A 22,507-nucleotide genomic window follows, 5' to 3' on the forward strand; every position below is an offset into this window, starting at 1 on the left:
TACAAATTCATATAGGTAAGCATTCATATGTCCACGTTAATTTTAATATAGGAGTTACAATCGTCTTAGAACGAAGACCTCTTACCTGACCAAATAGACAAAACTAACTGAAATATGCATATATGTCTTCAAGTTAACCCCTTAATCAATGTTTATATGTGGCCAACTGACCCATACTCCGTACTATCATAGCACAATATTGTAGCACATGCAAATTTACATCATATTTCCACATAGTTTATAAATGTTTTCCTGACATAAATATTATATCCATGTTTTAAGTTACAAATAAGGACTCAAGTTACAGATGGCGACAGAACAGTTTCTGTGCCACTAAACACAACTCACCCTGAGTGAACTCTCTTGACTGGAACATTAAGGTCCATGACAATAGATCCGAGAGTTCCGCGCCGACTCCCGGCCTTCTTCTCCCCGATGTTGCTGAGCTTGTTGGAGCTCTGGGACATGGAGGACTTCTGCTTATCTCTGGCCAAGTCCTGGGTGATGCTGGTGGAAGTGGGCAGCATCGTCGTGGACGGCGTCATCGTGTCACCATCCAGCTCAGCATCCATTCCAAAACGCATCTTATTCTTCTGGCTTCTGTAAAGACATCAGTGAAGTATTAACAACACGTTCCACCATTTTTTATAAGCATTTTCCAATACATTAGGATTTTTCACTGTTTAGCTTTGTTAAAGTTGGTTTGTTGTTTAAAGCCGCACTCAGCAACGTTCCAGCTATATGACGGCGGTCTGTAAATAATCGAGTCTGGACCAGACAATCCAGTGATTGATATTATGAGCATCGATCCATGCAATTGGGATGGATGACATGTATCAACCAAGTCAGCGAGCCTGACCACCCGATCCCATTAGTCGCCTTTTACGACAAGCATAGTTGCCTTTAAAGCAAGCATGGGTTGCTGCAGACCAATTCTTCACGGGTCCTTTGGCAGTCAGCAGTTCTTGATAACCCCAATATTACAGACTAGTCTCCACATTCTGTGCTTCTGTGCTACTCAGCCAAGGTCTAGACAGTGTAATCATTGCACAGTGTGGACATTATCTCTGTGATATTAGGCTTATCAAGAACTGCGGACTGCCTCCGTGGTCTAGTGGATAGAGCGTCTGCCCGGCGATAAGAAGCTAATTGGTTCAATCCACGGCCGCTTTATACCAAAAGACGTTGATGATGGTACTTGTTGTTACCCTGTCTGGCGTTTGCCATTGAGGGAGTAAAACAAGGACTGGTCAGCTTGGATAGTATACTGTGTCTGAGTGGGGTATTCATGTAAACTGCGGCTTGGTATCTTAGTGGGCTAGCACTATAAAAATCGTCCGGACTAGTACAAGACAGACACACACACACACAGACACACACGTGAATGCATGTTGCAATATAAGTGCAATAATCTTGAATGCGATGTTAAAGCCCATTTCACCTCACCAACATGAACTGCGGGTTTGATATACATGAATTAACTTGAGGCAGCAGACACAGAACCAGCTGGGACTGCTAGTGAACATGAGGCTAGTTCCCCTTTAACACAATGAAATCCCATCTTGTGGACGATTACTGTTTGGAATGTGTACTTCTGTGAAAGGAACATTGCTACATATTTGTGGTTTGTTAATCCATACATTTCTACTTGATGATTTAACTTGGAACAATTCTACTAGGATTAACAGGGGTTTATTGTTCCATACGATGTCAATGACTGCTGCTCTGGGACAACAACTGTATTTACTACACCTGACTCACAGACTTCCGATAACCATCATATATTCATTATAACCAAACACTTTCGTGTGGCATGTTCATTTTTCCAGAAATCTGGTTTAGTGACAAAAGATAAACGCTAGACATACATAAAACAAAATGCCTTAGGCTTCATTTAAATTCATTATTAGATTTTCAAAATTTAAAAAGAACAGAGGTGGAAGCACTTCATTGATACATTATGATGGGTTGTGTGACTTTGTAATAACTGGTATCTGACTCAGATATCTAGATATTCAGTTACCCAGGCAACAAAGGTGTCCCGAGAACCAAGTACATAGTTTTGTCCTCTTCAGGGCTCTATATGATGTGATCTGATACCATATGGTTTGTGAATCCAAAGTACATAAACATAGCTGGAACAAACCACTGACTTGAGAATGCTCTTGATGACTCCGACAGAGGGATCTTCCGATGGCTGTTTGCCGGGTTTGCTGACTGCCGTCACATCGTACGAAAAGCCGACCCGAGCAGCTGCAAGAGGAGGTATAGACACCATGATCATTCTCCACCATACAAGAACTACAAAGTGAGTGAGTGTTGTTTTATGCCACATTTAACAATATTCCAGCCATATCCAACAGCCTTTAAACAATCTACAAAAGTCTACACCAGACAACCAGTGACTGACAGCATGAGCAACGATCAACGTCATCGAGACATGATGACATAATCGGCAAGGTCACTGAGTCTGACCACCGGATCCATCTAGTCGCCTATTATGACAAGCATAGGTTGCTGGGGACCTATTCTAACCAACAAAGAATAGCAGAGTCTCAAAGTTGATAAATATCAAGACAAAATTATTCTAATGTTGTACATTTAGATAAATCTGTTTTATATTTTATGAAATACATTGAGGAAGATGTAGTGATGTACGTGGTTGTAGTTAAACAACATGCCAGCAATGTTACAGCTATATGATGGCAGTCTGCAAGAAGTTGGGTCTGCACCAGACAAACCTACCACCTCCGTTCTCAAGTAGTTGAGCATCTGCTTGGAGGGTTTGATCCTCCACAGTGATTGATGTTATGAGTAACGACCCAAGTCAGTGAGGTACAATGACACACAATCAGCTAAGTCATCGGACTTGATCCATTAAGCTACCCCTTACAACCAGCATAGGTTACTGGGGACATATTCTGACCCCAAACTTCATGGCTATTAACTTAGCAAAACAAAAGTGACAATGTTTCCAAATAAAAACAACAAAGGGAAAACAAATAAACAAAAATCAAACAAATGAATATAAAGAACAAAAGATGTGTTTTAGAAAGCACCACTATACCAAATGATACTATTCTAGCTGATGTAGCAAATGACAGATTACAACTCCGACGCCTTTTTCTGGCAAAGCCTGACACCAACAAAAAAAGAACCACATTAATAACCAACATTAATACTTGGTGAAAATACAAAGAAATAAGTAGACAATATCATAAAAACCATGATTCTGGTTGGTCAAAGAGAAGGATATTTAACTAAAAATTTCACATTATTTAGTTCAATATTGGATCATCACAATTAAATCTTCTTGGATGGTTGCAGTTGAATATATATTGCTTGTTTGTTTGATGTTACTCAGCAATATTCCCGCTATATACTGGTAGCATGTAAATACTCAAATCTAGACCAGACAAACCAGTGATTAATATTATGAGCACAGTCCATGCCACTGGAGTATGATGACATGCAATGAACCATGTCCTGCCTCCCCGATCAATACAGTTGCCTCTCATGACAAGCAGAGGTTGCTGGGGTAAAGGATGCTCTTCTATGTATTGCTTTACTCAAGTGACCACGCAGAAGCATTGTATCACTCCACACTCCCCTACCCCCTATACTCAAGGGTGGCTGGATTACCCTGCAGGCTGGCAGACTGGGGTCGGGCCGGCCCCTCCTTCATACAGTTGAGGTACACGCAGCGTGCATGGAACGCCTCCAGTAAGGCTTTAAGGCTGTCATTCAGCTGACTGGATGTGATTTGCTGGAATACAGAAGATGGATTTATGATCTATGTATCCGGGCTCCAGATAACGTTTTCAGCCATTTAGTATTTACTTGTTATCATGCACATATATAGTTTTGTTTGGGTAGTCAATGTATTTTCACTCCCTTGAGTAACTGGGTAATAGTAATTTATTTTTGTGCATTTTATGCAGATACAAAGCTTATTTGGAGCTCTGACAATTCAGGTTGAATTCAAGTTGAAATACTCCAAATGAAAATTTAATTCTAATCATTAGTTTACAATTGTGATGCATCTATTTCCTTTTTAATTCAGTGCAAATGAAATACACTATTCCTTACAACTGTGATGAAGCATTCATAAAATATTGTAATAATTATCCATAAATTTGTTTGTAATTTGTGTTGAGAATGATCACTCACACTCATGCCCACTGTAATTTTACAGTTCTCTTTGTCCCTGAAAAGCGTTTATTTTTCAGTAAAGGTCAATGAGATTATATTTTTGAGATGTAAAAAATTGTTTTCATCCTTAAACTATGGTCAGTGACTCAAACACAATTCCTTGTTTTGATTGAGTTTCTGACATCTAAGCAGAGGTCAAGGTCAAGGTTAAACACTGTCCAGCTCACCTCCCAGTTGAGGCAATATTTTACACTTGTCAGGGTTAGGTTTCCCAAATTCATCTACCATAAAGTCATGGTCATTGGCACCTTCTGACTCACCTCCTTGTCAAGGTTGGGTTTTTCACATGCATCTATCCTGCGGTCAAGGTCATTGAGGTGCTGCATCAGTCGTTGAGCCTGGGAGTTACTGTTGGCCACCTCGGCCTTGATCTTCACCTGGGTGTTAGTCAGCCATCTGGCGATCTTCTCCATGAAGATCAGGTCAAACATGTGACTCTTGAACCTGTGGACATCAAGTGCAATCATCAGCTCAAGCTGAATCTATCAAGGTGTGAACTGTGGGGTTCTTTGATATCACCATCCAGGAAGATATCCTACTGACCACCTGACTCTCATGTTAATTTGCACTCTCTTTCCCACTGATCAGGGCTAAAACTCATCTAGGGAGTAAAACATTCAGTTATACAAATATGTCTTCCAAGTTTCCAGGCATCTTCCCGAGGTAAGGGAGTTAACTGACTGTGAAAGTCCAGTATCCACCTTTGCCGAACTAGGATGGAATTATGGAGTTATATTTTGACTGGACTACCGAGTCCATGCATAGTCCCATCAAAACGGTGTAACAAAATCAACATCCAGTTTGTCGACAACATGAATTTCTGCGTGAAGATTTCAGTCGACTGCAGGAATTGCAAAAGATGTGTATCGTCAACTGGGCATTGACAGGTATTTTTCAAATCTTTTCATGATTTATATCAAGGTGCTCATATAATTTGATGCACTTCACAAGGTAGGTTCCGTTTTATTACAATATGTATCTTTATCATCGATCAGATCGTCTTGACTGGGCGCCGCCATTTTGTTTGAATGCAAGTGATATGAGAGTTGGAATCTAACTGGTCAATAGGAGGGGCATAGAAGGGACATAACTTGTAATACCCACTGGTGGCGCTACGATCGAGCACAGAAATTCCAGCATATTTCGGCAATCGTGGAAACTGGGCTTTTAGAGTCAGTTAACTCCCTTTCCTTGTAAGATAGTTTCCAGCATAATATTTCCACACTATATCTTTTCAAAATGTACTGTTCAAATTGAATTCAAAATATCAATTATAAAATCCTTTACTCTTTATACCTTGCACAGATTGAAAGAAAGACCACATTCTGGTGGCCATCTCCAGACGATGTCTAGACTTGTAATAAGTACCCTGTGTGGGGTGGGGACTCTGGGTTATAATTAGTTCCCAGCAACCTATGGTTGTCATAAGAAGCAGCTTAAAGGATTGTGAGGTCGGGCTTGGTGACTTGTTTATAGTATCAATCACTAGTTGGTCAGGTCCAGATTCGATAATTTACAGGCAGACGTGATACAGCTAAAACATTGCTGTGTGTGCCGTTACACAATGAAACCAGAAAAAAGGTGTAGACACTGTAATTAATCTGTGTGAAACTGTGTCTGCTGCTATACATCATGAACCAAAGTGAATCAAACTCCCACAAACAGCCAAATGAGTCCCTCATTAAACCCGCTGCAGTCCCCACCTGTCCTCGAACTCTATGGCAACTTTAGTGGCCTGCTCCAGTCTCTTCGACTCCATTCCTTCCAGGTCGGACATGATGGAACCCTCCGACGTGTCTATCTTCTGGGACATCTTCTCCAGTTTCTTCCGATATTCCTCAATCTCATCTGGACAGAAGTTGCCTCCATCTGAGAAAACCCTGCAGTAACACAGAACACATTCTATAGGTTGATCAACTGGCAATGTCTACTTGATCCACAAATACAATGTAGAGACAACTGGCAATGTCTACTTGATCCACCAATACAATGTAGAGACCATTAGCAATGTCTACTTGATCCACCAATACAATGTAGAGACAACTGACAATGTCTACTTGATCCACCAATACAATGTAGAGACAACTGACAATGTCTACTTGATCCACCAATACAACCTAGCGACAACTGACAATGTCTACTTGATCCACCAATACAATGTAGAGACAACTGACAATGTCTACTTGATCAACCAATACAATGTAGAGACCATTGGCAATGTCTACTTGATCCACCAATACAATGTAGAGACCATTGGCAATGTCTACTTGATCCACCAATACAATGTAGAGACAACTGACAATGTCTACTTGATCCACCAATACAACGTATAGACCATTGGCAATGTCTACTTGATCCACCAATACAATGTAGAGACAACTGACAATGTCTACTTGATCCACCAATACAATGTAGAAACAACTGACAATGTCTACTTGATCAACCAATACAATGTAGAGACCATTGGCAACGTCTACTTGATCCACAAATACAATGTAGAGACAACTGACAATGTCTACTTGATCAACCAATACGATGTAGAGACCATTGGCAATGTCTACTTGATCCACAAATACAATGTAGAGACAACTGACAATGTCTACTTGATCAACCATATACAATGTAGAGACAACTGACAATGTCTACTTGATCAACCAATATGATGTAGAGACCATTGGCAATGTCTACTTGATCAACCAATACAATGTAGAGACAACTGACAATGTCTACTTGATCCACCAATACAATGTAGAGACAACTGACAACTGATCCACGAATACAATTTAGAGACAACTGACAATGTCTACTTGATCAACCAATACAATGTAGAGACCATTGGCAATGTCTACTTGATCAACCAATACAATGTAGAGACAACTGACAATGTCTACTTGATCCACCAATACAATGTAGAGACAACTGACAACTGATCCACAAATACAATTTAGAGACAACTGACAATGTCTACTTGATCAACTAATACGATGTAGAGACCATTGGCAATGTCTACTTGATCAACCAATACAATGTAGAGACAACTGACAATGTCTACTTGATGCACCAATACAATGTAGAGACCATTGGCAATGTCTACTTGATCCACCAATACAATGTAGAGACAACTGGCAATGTGTAATGGTTCCACCAATACAATGTAGAGACAACTGGGCATGTCTACTTGATCCACCAATACAATGTAGAGACAACTGACAATGTCTACTTGATCCACCAATACAATGTAGAGACCATTGGCAATGTCTACTTGATCCACAAATACAATGTAGAGACAACTGACAATGTCTACTTGATCCACCAATACAATGTAGAGACCATTGGCAATGTCTACTTGATCCACCAATACAACATAGAGACCATTGGCAATGTCTACTTGATCCACCAATACAACGTAGAGACCATTGGCAATGTCAACTTGATCAACCAATACAATGTAGAGACAACTGGCAATGTCTACTTGATCAACCATGTCAATTCATCGCGACATTCTGTTGGTTGATCAACTGGCAGAGTCAACTCATCTCTACATTCTGTTGGTTGATCAACTGGCAATGTCAACTCATCTCTACATTCTGTTGGTTGATCAACTGGCATTGTCAACTCATCTCTACATTCTGTTGGTTGATCAACTGGCAATGTCAAATCATCTCTACAGTCTACAAGTTGATCAACTGGCAATGTCTGCTCGTCTCTACAGTCTACAAGTTGATCAACTGGCAATGTCTACTCGTCTTTACAGTGTACAAGTTGATCAACTGGCAATGTCTACTCGTCTTTACAGTCTACAAGTTGATCAACTGGCAATGTCTGCTCGTCTCTACAGTCTACAAGTTGATCAACTGGCAATGTCTACTCGTCTTTACAGTGTACAAGTTGATCAACTGGCAATGTCTACTCGTCTTTACAGTGTATAGGTTGATCAACTGGCAATGTCTACTCATCTCTACAGTGTACAGGTTGATCAACTGGCAATGTCTACTCGTCTCTACAGTGTACAGGTTGATCAACTGGCAATGTCTACTCGTCTCTACAGTGTACAGGTTGATCAACTGGCAATGTCTACTCGTCTCTACAGTGTACAAGTTGATCAACTGGCAATGTCTACTCGTCTTTACAGTGTACAAGTTGATCAACTGGCAATGTCTACTCGTCTTTACAGTGTACAAGTTGATCAACTGGCAATGTCTACTCGTCTTTACAGTGTATAGGTTGATCAACTGGCAATGTCTACTCATCTCTACAGTGTACAGGTTGATCAACTGGCAATGTCTACTCGTCTCTACAGTGTACAGGTTGATCAACTGGCAATGTCTACTCGTCTCTACAGTGTACAGGTTGATCAACTGGCAATGTCTACTCATTGTTACTCACTTGAAGGACTTGATGAACCTCGCGTTAGACTCGCGGAGCATCTGGAGCGTCTCGTCAAGGTACTGGCGGAACTTACGGAGAGACGTGCGGATCACCGACATGAACTTGTCAAGCTCTACACTCAGCTGGTTCTGTAGAGCCACAAGTCTGGAAACACACCGAGTGAGTGAGTGAGTGAGTGAGTGAGTGAGTGAGTGAGTGAGTGAGTGAGTTAGTTTGGGCAGCAATATTCCACAAGGAACAAATATTCTGTTATTCCTAAATCACTAATTCCTTTTGTTTAACCACTTTGACTTGTAATTTTGAAAACACACACATAGAACATAAACAAACACTCGATTGTACTGCTTTTTGGGTGTAGATGCCATGGTGCTCAGAAAGTACAAGGTGTATCAAATATAAATCTCATTAAAATCAGACTTTCGTTCACGCTACCGCTAAACAAAGATCTGAGGACATCATATTACAGGTCACGTCAGAACGACCTTTTGCGAATTTTGACCGACCAATGAAATGTCTGACAAGAAATCGACATTGGCCAATCAGAAGGCAGCTTTCTCGAGCTTTATGACACTAGTTTCCAACTGGCGACTACACGTTGAAACATATTTTGACGTATTCTCGATTAAAAATTTTAAAACTGATAAGAAGAACATTCTGGAATGGTTCATAGATGGCCCAGATTGTATGGATATAATCATAAAACCAGTAACTGTCGTTCGGAATACCCCGTGTTAAATATATCGTGGTTGCATGATCAGAAAACACATTCCGACTGTCACTTTCATGATCCGGTAAGCGCCGCTCTGATTGGTTGGATGAAAGGTCGTTCTGACATGACCCGTAATGGGATGTTCTCAGATCTTTGTTTAGCGATAGCGAAAACTAAAATCTGATTTTAATGAGATTGATCAAATATCTACCACAAATAATGGAGCAGTCTCATTTATCTACATTCGGAAGTAGTCGAGATACAAAAATCAGATATGCTGGTCTGCATGCTCCGCTCACTTGTAGCAATAATTTAGAAGACTCAATGCTGATTGGCCGATAAGAAAGTTAACCTGATGTGACTTTCCATGGTTTGGGAAATCTGATGTTAATGAGATTGTCATTGAGATAAACATGTATTTTAACAAGAAAATACAAATACCGTATTCGACCCATTAAGCGCCCCTCCCCCCCCCCTTCCTGGTTCCGAAAATTTATATAGTAATTATTTCGTTTTAAATGAAAATCGTCGGGGAACTGAGGTTTCCGGATATTTGAAGTCCGTATAAGCGGGGCATGAATGTATTCTGTTTATTTTAGATATTTGTGACTTTGAATATCATGCGCAGAAAAAAATGACACAGTACCCATTCAGCGAAGTCCAGCAAACGAATGGGTGATGAGAAACTTCGTCAGTATACAAATTCAAAATTTGAGATAAAAAAATCACCAGACATGTTGATTTACCGTTTAAATTGTATTTTTTGTTCAGCTAGGCATCGTTTTATATCCAGGGATTAAGATTACCTTGTGTATTTTCTCATAAACTAAGCCGGACACAGCAATCAGCTGTACACACGTTTCTTGGAATCTACCGGTGATTCGGTCAAGACACACCCAATGATATAACTTTACAGGATTTTAAATGCAAGGATCGGCAAAAGTTGTATCTGAAACTATTTTTTTATCAGGATTAATATATTCCAATATCTTGTTAATTTAGATGCAGCTTTTACTAAACAGATTTAAAATAATAATAACCCTAAGCGAAGCAGCTGATCGCTATTGCCGGGTATTATTTTTTACATGGAACCAGTCTGACCAGTCACCGTCAAGGCTCCCGTGCACGTGATCGCGTGATCGCGTGATCGCGAGAATTACGTGTTGACATAGAATCGTCCAACAAAAACAAATATGACTTTTAACGATTCATAGTATGGCATTTATGATTATATGTATCCATTCTCTGTCAACTTAAGTTCGTTTCAAGGCATCAATAGCGGTAATCTGACCGTGGTTGCTGTTAATAACGGTGAGTTGTGCGATCTTCCAATCGCTTCACACACAAAAATTTGGTAAGGCTTACTGATGAATTTACGCCAATTTGACCTGAATTGTCCCCAATAAGCGCCCCCCACCCTTTCTGTCTTTTTTTACGCGCTCTGGGCACTTAATGGGTCGAATACGGTATCCACTTATTATCAATCACTAAAATATTTATGTCTTTTTGTACTGATTGCTGTGTTAACCTTGAAGATTTTGTAGCATTGATAAAGATGATCTCCAGAGCTTCGATATCCTCTCGGAACTTCTGTGCCAGCTTGTTGTGTTCATGACTCATGCCATTGAAGCGATGCCGGAGTTCGGCGAGAGTCTGCTGGATGCCCTTACAGTGACGGGCCACACGCTCCGAGTGCATCACAAGCTCGGCTGCAACACAGAAGGGATGACTTCACTAGACCGCCACATCACTACACAGACAATGGTTGTTCTGACAACTACACAGACAATGGTTGTTCTGACAACTACACAGACAATGGTTGTTCTGACAACTACATAGACAATGGATGTTCTAACAACTACACAGACAATGGTTGTTCTGACAACTACACAGACAATGGTTGTTCAGACAACTACACAGACAATGGTTGTTCTGACAACTACATAGACAATGGATGTTCAGACAACTACACAGACAATGGTTATTCTGACAACTACATAGACAATGGTTGTTCTGACAACTACACAGACAATGGTTGTTCTGACAACTACACAGACAATGGATGTTCAGACAACTACACAGACAATGGTTGTTCTGACAACTACACAGACAATGGTTGTTCTGACAACTACACAGACAATGGTTGTTCTGACAACTACACAGACAATGGTTGTTCTGACAACTACACAGACAATGGTTTTTCTGACAACTACACAGACAAGGGTTGTTCTGACAACTACAGAGATACCGGACACAGATAGTGTTCAAAATTAATGGGGGTCCAGGGATCCTTGAGGTTTGCTCCTATGTTATTTGAATTTATGGACACCATACCTATTTATCTTTTAACATTAAGGCTGTATCAAGGACCCTGTGACTTCCATAGTTAATTTTGAACACTGCAGATGAGTTTGTCCAGCATCCACGTACCTGCTCTGACGTTGTGGACGTCGAACTCGGCCCGCCGGGCTCGGGGCTGGTGCAGATGGAGGCGCAGATCAAGCTCACTGTTCAACTCCTCACACTGATGGAGACAAGGACAATATTGTAATACACCACAAACATTGGACAGTCCTCTCAACTAGTCAAAGTGGAATCAATGAAATTTCATGAAGATCTGTTGTCTGTGGTATAAATTCTTTCGGCCTAGTATATTTCTGAAAGACAGCAAATAAGAGTAAAATCTACTGAACAGGTTCAGTCATGTTAAAGTTTTTGTTCGTTTATCATTTAACATTGCACTCCGAACATTCCAGCAATATTATGGTAGCCTGTAAAATATCTGGACCAGGCAAAACAATTCTTGACATTTTGTCGGAGTATGAAGACATTCATTCAACCAAGGCACAGAGTATGACCACCAAATCTAACTGGAGGCCTCTTGTGCAAAGCGTAAGTTATTGGGGGCATATTTTATCCCACAAAAGAAGAAAGACTCCAACTAACATGACTAAATTTAGTGTCCTCAAACTTGGACTCTTGGCCAGATGAGGACAGAACAATAAGTACAGTTAACTGTCACTTCATGACCATGGCGTACCTTGGCCACCACAACGCTGCTTGCTCGCTCAGCGGCCTGGGTCATCCAGTCTTCCAGGTGGTTCAGAAAGTTCATCCTCACCCTGCAACACATCACTGCATGGTGAGAACAGAATGGAAAACTCTCATGCAAAACTGACATGTTTCCAAGTATAACCATACATTAAACGACCTTCATTCCAGTTGACAAAATAGAACAGTCCTTCAGGCCCACAAGTGAAAAAAAGGTGGGCCGGTTTAAAAGAGGGGAGGGGAAGGGGAACTTTTTAAAAGGGGGAGGGGGAGAGGGCATTTTCAAACGGGAGAGTGAGTGAGTGAGTGAGTTGGGTTTAACGCCGCTTTTAACAGTATTCCAGTCATATCACGGCGTGTCAGCTTAATGAGGGAGAAAAAGCCCGAAGTGATGCAGGTCTCAAACGTTTACCACTTCGGTGAAACCCACGAGCACGGGTATGGTGCTGACAAACCTAGAAACATAATCGGGGCGAACTGGGATTCGAACCCACAATCATAGGTTTCTGGCGTGCCTAAGGGACGCAACTCTGCACAGCGAATCGCGGTGCCTTAGACGACTGGGCCACTCGTGCCCCCTCAAACGGGAGAAGGGAGAGTCATTGTGAAGGGGCTTCACCAACTACTTGGTGATCGTTACTCTAAGCATGGGAGGGTGCTGGTATGGAAGTTTGAGTCATTAAATTCTTATTTTAGTAAAAAGAAAACAGCCAAGGAAAAACAGCCGTCCCCTTCTTTTGTAATAAGTAGTTGGACCGGGATGATGTTTCACTGATTGTGACAGTAGAGCTGTCATCGTCTGACTTTTACCCTTGCTGTTCAGCTAGCCCTATTCCTGAATGGGAAGGTCTGCCTTCAACTGTGCAATGGTACTCTGATTCAGTAAATACACACAAAAGCATTTTGAAAGATGTGACACAACCGCTGCATTGTTGATTTTCCAAAATGTGTCTAGAGATCTTTACCCATGTTAGCAAAAGCCAATTATAACAACATTTATAAATGCTACGAGCCAATCAAACAGCCCATTTTACATGTCAGATCATGCAAAAAAGCTACTAAACATGACACCTTAATGTTGAGCATTGAAATGGAGCTGCATTTGAGTGTCAATTATTGCATCATTATGGAAACGGATAATACAATGCTGAGATTAAGTGAGCTGAACAATGCAGATGTTAATCACTTCCAAAAGTGTTTCTAATCAAGAATTCAAAGAATCCAGATCATTAATGAAGAACCCACCTTAGAAAAGTGAGAAGGATTTTATGCATCTTCAAACATTAGGAAAATATACAGTGATAGTTGTTTCCCTTTATATGGGAAGCAGGGGTGTATTTGAATTATGAAATGGAGCATACCATCTGTTATCTAAGTACAGTCTGTGGCTTTAACTGCTAGTCTGAAGCCCAAGTCTAGTAACAATTTATTTTGGTTTGGTAACCATACATTAACACTAAGATCTACTAAAAAAGAATGAAGTCGAGTTACAGGACTAGGTTAGTAAACTTGATAGTTTTTGTCACAGACTAAGTAAGCCCATAGTTTGGCCTTGGTAGTATGAGGCAAGATCAAACACTGCTCCAGAGGGACTGAACCAAACAGCTCTTGGAATAGAAAGTACGATCAAAATATTTGAGAGGCTTCTACTTTTGTAAAATAAATAATGACATGAGTGACAAGGGTTTAAAGCCATCTTTCATTTGTTCTTTTTGGTTGTTCTTGAACACAGCCTGCAAATAATCAAGTAGGAGTCAGACAAATCAGTGATTGATATTACGAGGGATGTCCCAGTCAGGTGAAAGGTGAACCCTGGTTGGAGCTGTGAAACAACAAAATATTCTTACTTTTTTCTAACTTCTATGAGGAGTGAGGAGGGAATGTCCACGCTCTTGATATACTCTGGCATGTTGTCATCAACCATTGGTTCTTCAGTCATGAACGCCGGGGTCAGCAACCTCTTGGGGGGCGTGGCCGGCACAGACCTCTTGGTGGGCGTGCCCGGTACTGACCTTGGGCTGTCTTGAGGTATTCCATGTTCCCCAGCGACTGTCAGCACATAGAAGGTTGTGCCCCGCTCTGTCGACAATACCTCACTGACAGCCAGTGGCAGCTGACTTGATGAAGGTTTCTGGAAAAGGCAGTAAAATATCTTCAATATATTAACAATCTCAGCAAACAAACCACCAACAGACATGTCCCAACTAAGAGTTTGTGCTACACACAACCCTTGATAGTCCAATACACAAAATAAACACAATATCACACAGGCCAATGTCCCCACTGTCCTAAAGTAGGGGATGACAACCTGTGAACACTATCAGTCTCACTGGCACCATCACTTAAACAAAAAGAGGCACAAACATAACTGCAACAGCTTCAAGCTAACTCGTCCACAGCCGACCTGTTTCCTCATCAAAACTAAATTAAACTGCAGGATTCCAAGCCACTCACCCCAGCATCAGGTTCAGCACTCCCTAGGCCTCCACTATCCCAAACCACCCCATATTACTCTCTTTATTAAACATTTTACCATATTTTCTTCAGTATACTGCACCCCCTGCCCCCCAAATACAGCTGTTTAGATGGGGTGCATATAAAACATGCCCCCAGTAAATTTTGATATTTTTTTCCCCCTATGTAAAGACATTATCGCCATTTTCTTACACCAAAAATACCATGTCAACAAGTCCATACTGAAGTACCCAATTTAATCCTGTTATTACACTGTCTGGTAATATAAAGTGTTCATTATATATCTCAACTTATGTTTGTAATCTATTTTATTAGTTTTTTTCAAACTTTCTTTTATACTCCCCCAACAACCCTTAATTCCTAAATAGCAAAAGGCACCAGTTCATGGCTAGACTGATATCTGTGCAAAGTTGGATCAAGAAATATTGAACGGTCTTTGAGTTAAGCTCAGGCAACAAAATGTGATGGACTGCAGGATGGATGGACCACTCCCATTTCTACATCTTCCTCCCGATTCGTTGCTGGGGATAATAACCAAAACACATCTTGTTTGTGGATACATGCATGGGCATCCATCTAACAAGTTGTGTGGATCCTAGGCATTAAAATGGTGGTCCCAGACAACCACTGTGCACCAACAGCAAATAATATTGTTTGTTTGTAAACGCCGCACTCAGCAGTATTCCAGCTCTATGACAGCGGTCTGTAAATAATCATGTCTGGACCAGACAATCCAGTGATTGACATCATGAACATCGATCCACGCAATTGGAATCGATGACCTGCATCAACCAAGACAGCGAGCCTGACCACCCGATCTCGTTAGTCGCCTCTTACGACAAGCATAGTCGCCTTTTACAGCTAGCATGGGTTGATGAATACCTATTCTACCCCAGATCTTCATGGGTTCCAACAGCAAATAAACTACAAAGTATGTGTGCTGCCTGAGGCTTGATGTAGATGGGGGTGTCCCTGCTTGTATCACACATAGTGATTGAGTGGAAACAACCAAACAGAACATTGACTGTATTTCTTACCAGAACAGAAATATCAGATAAAACTTTCATACATGCTTCAAGAAAATTAATTTTTATCATTCCAACATCAACTCTTTTGAGTCCAATGGGACTTGCAATGGATATAATTTGTGGCCAACCTTGATCTTTATGCATACAGGACTAAATATTATGCTTCCGTAAAACTCTGCAGAAAGAAAAGCCAATCATAGGCCATACATCAACGTTACCACTAGCTTGACAACACTGAATATCTACACAGAAACATTGCATTCATTGTTATAAAGAAGTTGTATATCCAAGGAAATATCTCCAATATGTTTTATTTAAATAAGGTCAGAACAAAATCACTATTATCCTCAGCTGTCAAATGTAAACTTGATACAACTAATCAATTTCTCAAACCAAGCTACCCAAACAATTGGGTGAGGACAATCAAGTATACTTTAGGTCTCAAACAGTTCATTACAACATGTGCAAAATACTTTTCAGTCTACTATACTAACTTGAGCTTGGCTCTAATCATAATTTTCAACAGATTTTACTGTTATCATATTGATTATTATTAGCTGGGGTTACTAGACCTAACAGAATTTTAGTAGACTTGGGCTTCAGATTAGTGGCTAAACTTACAACGATCACCTCAAACTATGAGCAGGGAACCCAGTCTGTCTCTGTTCTTTAGGTCTACACATGGTGTCCAGCTAGTAGGGGATCAACAGTGTCTGTCAATTTGGCAGGTGCTATTAAATATTTGATGTTATGCAATCTACACATTTGAACTGTTCCTTCCAAATGAATGTTTTCTTTTGATGTCTTCAATTTTGTGATAATGAAAATCGGCAGCAAGGTCAGTCTCAGATGATTTGTGAGTAGTTTTGTCACATGTCAATATTGACTTTTACTTACTCGTACTAAGTGAGCCAAGTTTTACAATCAATAATCTGCTTGACAGCACACCCACACTGCACCAAGTCCAGTGTTTGCTTAATACATATTTAATTTTCAATAAGATAGCAAACATCACTGACAACATAATCAATGGAACATTGGCGTTCAAACACTCTAATTCCAGGCCAACAGACAGCAAACTCAACCTGGAAGTCATCGTCAGTGCTAAATGGGATTGTAGGTTTGTATGCGCTACCTTCCTTTGTTTGTTTGTTGTTTAACGCTGCACTCAGCAATATTCCAGCTATATGACGGCAGTCTGTAAGTAATCGAGTCTGGACCACACAATCCCGTGATTCATATCATGACCATCGATCCACACAATTGGCATATGATGACATGCATCAACAAAGTCAGTGAGCCTGACAACCCGATCCCGTTAGCAGCCTCACATGACAGCATAGTCGCCTCTACGGCCAGCATGGGTTGCTGAAGACCTGTTCTACCCTGGATCTTCATGGGTGTGCTACCTTCCTCCTTCACTCATGAATGCATACAGTGCTTTGCATGTTGAGACATTTTTAACCAACAATTCAAACGATGGCCTGGTTTCAGCAAGAGGGAGCCAGCATGTCCTCCAACCAATAACACAAACTTCAATATTTATTGTGCAACATGTGTTACAGCCCTGCGGCCATCTACTCTCTGCATGGCTCAGGTAATGGTAGGGTTTACACAACATACATGAGTTACACATAGACACATTTAACCGCTAAGCTTACATGAGTCATCAGGAGATGACATATCCCCCCAGTCTGGTGCAATTCGGAAATGGAGTTTGGCTACTTATACCCAACTTTTGGTTGATTGCTATTTGATACCTTACGGTCAGAGAAGAAATAAATAATGCTATTCAGTATTTTTCAATATCCCAAAACATCAAAAGGCATCAGTTCACCACAAGACTGATCTGAATAGCAAGTTTTATCTAAAACATACAATGGTTTAAGAGTTCTGCTCCAGAAATGAGCACAACCCGTATTTTCAGTAAAATGAAGATGAAATGGCTTTAACGTCCAAGATTATTGCACTTATGTAGCGATGTGCAAGCACTTGTGTGTGTTTGTGTGGCTGCTTGTACTAGTCCAGACTAAAGCTGATTTTAAAGTGCTAGCGCACTGAAATACCATGCCGTAGTTTAACATGAATACCCCACTCAGACACAGTATACTGACTCCGAGCTGACTAGTCCTCGTTTTATGCCAAGCGACAGGCAGGGTAACAACAAGTAACATCTTTTAACATCTTTTGGTATGACGCGGCCAGGTATCGAACCTCTGACTCTCTGGGCGGACACTCTACCACTAGACCCTGTAGGCGGTCATGCCTCAGAGAGTCTAGAAATCAAGTCATCTGAAGGATAGTGTATGGCACTAAACAGCCGGGTTTGAAATATATGGGTCTGCTAGTCTGAGTCCAGTAAAATTCTGGAAGGATGAGTGACATTTACTAATGGACAGTTACTTTAATTACATATAGATTCTGTTTCAATTTCACACATCACTATTTACAAACTCTAGACAGAGGCCAACCTATGTTTGTGAAGCTGTGGGTCTGTATTGACGTTTGATAAGACCATGGGTCACTGATTGGCTTACACACCTGTTGCACAGATCTCATTGATCTGAAAACATGTTAACATTGTGAATTGATAATCTCAAGCTGACTTGTTAGCAAACAAATATCTTTCATGTCCACTCCTGATATTCAAGGACAAGCTGAAAGTGACCCCTGTCCTCACGTGGACATTTAGTCTGTATTTGCGCAAGTTGGCATTTTAAAATATATGGTCATCTTTTCAATTTTCTGTGATTTGGCTCCTTAAGAGTAAATATTTTGAAAGCATACTTGCATTTATGATCCAAGCATGTGGATTGGTTTGCTATGTTTTTGTAAATAACACGCAGGGAGAGGTGAGGACTGACGAATATGCCAAACATGTTACTCACAACCTAACAAAGTCTTCAGTTGTGATTCTGGTTGACCTGGCAAGGTATGGCTGTCAATTTTTTATTGTAAGGGGTTCTACATACAGATTTTGTGCAAACAAAGACTGGCTGTACAAACTCCAATACTTTACTATGGACATGGTAAGTGTGGCCGTTGGATCAATCCATTGTGTAAATGCAAGATCTCATGGATCAAAATTTCAGTGGCGCTCAGTGTCATAAGCTGTTGGTATCATTGCACCCTGACATAATAACCAATACTTTGTCCTGTCCACACACGGATAATTTACAGTGTGTAAGTGAGTATGGTTTTACGCCGCTTTAACAATATTCCAGCAATATCACGGCCGGAGACACCAGACATGGGCTTCTCACATTGTACAACTGCAAGACAATAGGTTATAACGGGTAAAACAACAAGACATAGGTTACAATGGGTAAAACTGCAAGACAATAGGTTATAATAGGTGAAATGATGTGACAATCATGCATAAATTGCAACATATTCAGATATTGTTTTGAAGAACAAACAAAATATTCTGAAAAGTGTTTTCAAATTATTTTATCCTCCACCTACTCACCATGACTTTTTATATTTACAATCTAATCTCCAAACCAAGAAATATGAAGAATCTGGGCTGACTTCTATAGCTAGTCCAGCAGAGCATATGTGATAGTTGTCATGTTGAAAAAGCTTTGGAGAATTAGTTCTGGCTGAGAGCCTATGAGACATTTTGACACAAGACAAACAACTTTTTGAAGCTAAATGTGTCGTCTAAAATATTTAATGCCGATGAGACGCATATGTCAACAACGGGACAAACATTCACAAAAAAAATAAAATCACAGAGACTAAAAGAAATCCTTACATATCCAGAACTTCTGACATAACAAGTATGAAGTATAACACGTGTAGGCGTTACACAGAATGAATGAGATGATAAGTGTGGCTGCACAGATCACAAGGTAGTGGCGCAGTCATGTTTGTTTGGAAGCCCTGGATGGGAAACAATTACTGGCCTACAACACCCAATTCACACTGTCTACTACCAGTAACACACCTATGTACCATTTACCACCTGAAACACATAGGCCAGCTTTAACCACCTGAAACACACATACCTGCCTTTACCACCTGAAACACACACACACCTGCCTTTACCACCTGAAACACACACATCTGCCTTTACCACCTGAAACACACACACACCTGCCTTTACCACCTGAAACACACACACACCTGCCTTTACCACCTGAAACACACACATCTGCCTTTACCACCTAAAACACACACACACCTGCCTTTACCACCGGGAACACACACACACCTGCCTTTCCCACCGGAAACACACACATCTGCCTTTACCACCTAAAACACACACACATCTGCCTTTACCACCGGGAACACACACACCTGCCTTTACCACCTGAAACACACACATCTGCCTTTACCACCTAAAACACACACACACCTGCCTTTACCACCTGAAACACACACACACCTGCCTTTCCCAGCGGAAACACACACACACCTGCCTTTACCACCTGAAACACACACACATCTGCCTTTACCACCGGAAACACACACATCTGCCTCTACCACCTGAAACACACACACCTACCTTTACCATCTGTAACCAACATAGCTATCATTTACCACAGGTAACACACACACCTGCCATTTACCATCTGTAACCAACAAAGCTATCATTTACCACAGGTAACACACACACCTGCCATTTACCATCTGTAACCAACATAGCTATCATTTACCACAGGTAACACACACACCTGCCATTTACCATCTGTAATCAACAAAGCTATCATTTACCACAGGTAACACACACACCTGCCATTTACCATCTGTAACAAACATAGCTATCATTTACCACAGGTAACACACACACCTGCCATTTACCATCTGTAACCAACATAGCTATCATTTACCACAGGTAACACACACCTGCCATTTACCATCTGTAACCAACATAGCTATCATTTACCACCTGAAACACACACATCTGCCTTTACCACCTGAAACACACACCTGCATTTACCACCTGAAACACACACACCTGCATTTACCACCTGAAACACACACACCTACCATTTACCATCTGTAACCAACATAGCTATAATTTACCACCTGTAACACACACGCCTGCCATTTTCGAGGTCATCGTGTCAGTTGCAGAAATGAGAATATAAGGAATAATCTCACGTGTCATGTTATAGAATTTTCAGGATACAATAAACGACTTTTAAATAATCACCAATAATAAAGTTAAGTGTTTTGGTGAGATATTTTCGCTATACAAAAGAACAAATCCTGTGTCGTAATGTTAGCAGATGTATGAAAATCAAACACGGCAGGTTTCATTGGACCTCAGTGTAACTTATTGCTATTTTAATATCAACAATATTTCCAGTGAATATGACGAGAGAGAAATGAAAATAAAGACTGTGAGATCTGACAGCAATGTTTCAGTAAGTGCAAAGGTCACCGGATGTGATGTCACAGACAGGGGTTGTCTGCTGATACTCTTTTGTTACAAAACAATTACAGTAATTCTGGGCATATTTCACCTGTCACATACTGAATAAACACAAATCACTACATGGTATCAGTTATCATCACTAACATTCTCAAACCAACATACCTGTCATTTACCACCTGAAACACACACCTGCCATTTACCATCTGTAACCAAATTCTCTATCATTTACCACCTGAAATACACTAGAAATTGTTACGAAACATGTTTAAATACCCAAATGTCAAGAAACATGGTACAAAAGTCTTGAATACTCAATCAAAATCAACCCCTGGGTAAACTACCCAAAAAATCCAACAGTTTATCTAAAGCTCTGGTGAGGTAGTTGTGGAGGCTGCAAATACCGTTACTGCTGAGAGACCAAGTCAGACACAGGGTGGAAACAGGCCGCTCTCTAACACTAATTACTTTGTACAGAAGGAATTATAGACAGTTCTAGATCTCCATGTTTGTATTTCCTATCTCCATAAGGATTACATCACCCATGCCCAAGGGTGGGGTACATTTTACATGACCTAAGTCCAAGGGTGTGGTAACTTTTACATGACCTAGGTCCAAGGGTGTGGTATATTTTACGTGACCTATGTCCAAGGGTGTGGTATATTTTATATCACCTTTGTCCAAGGGTTTGGTATACTTTATATCACCTATGTCCAAGGGAGGGGTACATATAACATCACCTATGTCCAAGGGTGTGTTATACTTTATATCACCTATGTCCAAGGGTGTGGTATACTTTATATCACCTAGGTCCAAGGGGGTGGTATATTTTACATCACCTATGTCCAAGGGTGTGGTATATTTTACATCACCTATGTCCAAGGGTGTGGTGTATTTTATATCACCTATGTCCAAGAGTGTGGTATATTTCACATCACCTCTGTCCAAGGGTGTGGTATATTTTACATCACCTCTGTCCAAGGGTGTGGTATATTTTACATCACCTCTGTCCAAGGGTGTGGTATATTTCACATCACCTCTGTCCAAGGGTGTGGTATATTTTACATCACCTATGTCCAAGGGTGTGGTATATTTTACATCACCTGTGTCCAAACGTGTGGTATATTTTATATCACCTATGTCCAAGGGTGTGGTATATTTTACATCACCTATGTCCAAGGGTGTGGTATATTTTATATCACCCATGTCCAAGGGTGTGGTATATTTTATATCACCTATGTCCAAGGGTGTGGTATATTT

General features: G+C 40.6%; 1 protein-coding gene across 1 annotated transcript in view; it reads right to left on the bottom strand.

The window, feature by feature from the left end:
- The window catches only part of LOC139459516 (coiled-coil domain-containing protein 180-like), a 91,043-nt gene that overhangs the window by 14,813 nt on the left and 53,723 nt on the right, over window positions 1-22,507 (bottom strand). Inside the window, exons 18-28 of the mRNA XM_071241031.1 lie at window positions 14,209-14,492; window positions 12,351-12,432; window positions 11,741-11,834; window positions 10,839-11,019; window positions 8,599-8,745; window positions 5,916-6,092; window positions 4,473-4,656; window positions 3,631-3,766; window positions 3,068-3,139; window positions 2,154-2,253; window positions 349-600 (exon numbers count right to left, since the gene is read on the bottom strand). Coding sequence (XP_071097132.1) covers window positions 349-600; window positions 2,154-2,253; window positions 3,068-3,139; window positions 3,631-3,766; window positions 4,473-4,656; window positions 5,916-6,092; window positions 8,599-8,745; window positions 10,839-11,019; window positions 11,741-11,834; window positions 12,351-12,432; window positions 14,209-14,492 — 1,709 coding nt within the window. The remainder of the gene's footprint in view (window positions 1-348; window positions 601-2,153; window positions 2,254-3,067; window positions 3,140-3,630; window positions 3,767-4,472; window positions 4,657-5,915; window positions 6,093-8,598; window positions 8,746-10,838; window positions 11,020-11,740; window positions 11,835-12,350; window positions 12,433-14,208; window positions 14,493-22,507) is intronic.

Source organism: Haliotis cracherodii, unplaced genomic scaffold, assembly GCF_022045235.1.
Source record: "Haliotis cracherodii isolate W230 unplaced genomic scaffold, xgHalCrac1.p SCAF_13, whole genome shotgun sequence".
Lineage (NCBI taxonomy): Eukaryota > Metazoa > Mollusca > Gastropoda > Lepetellida > Haliotidae > Haliotis > Haliotis cracherodii.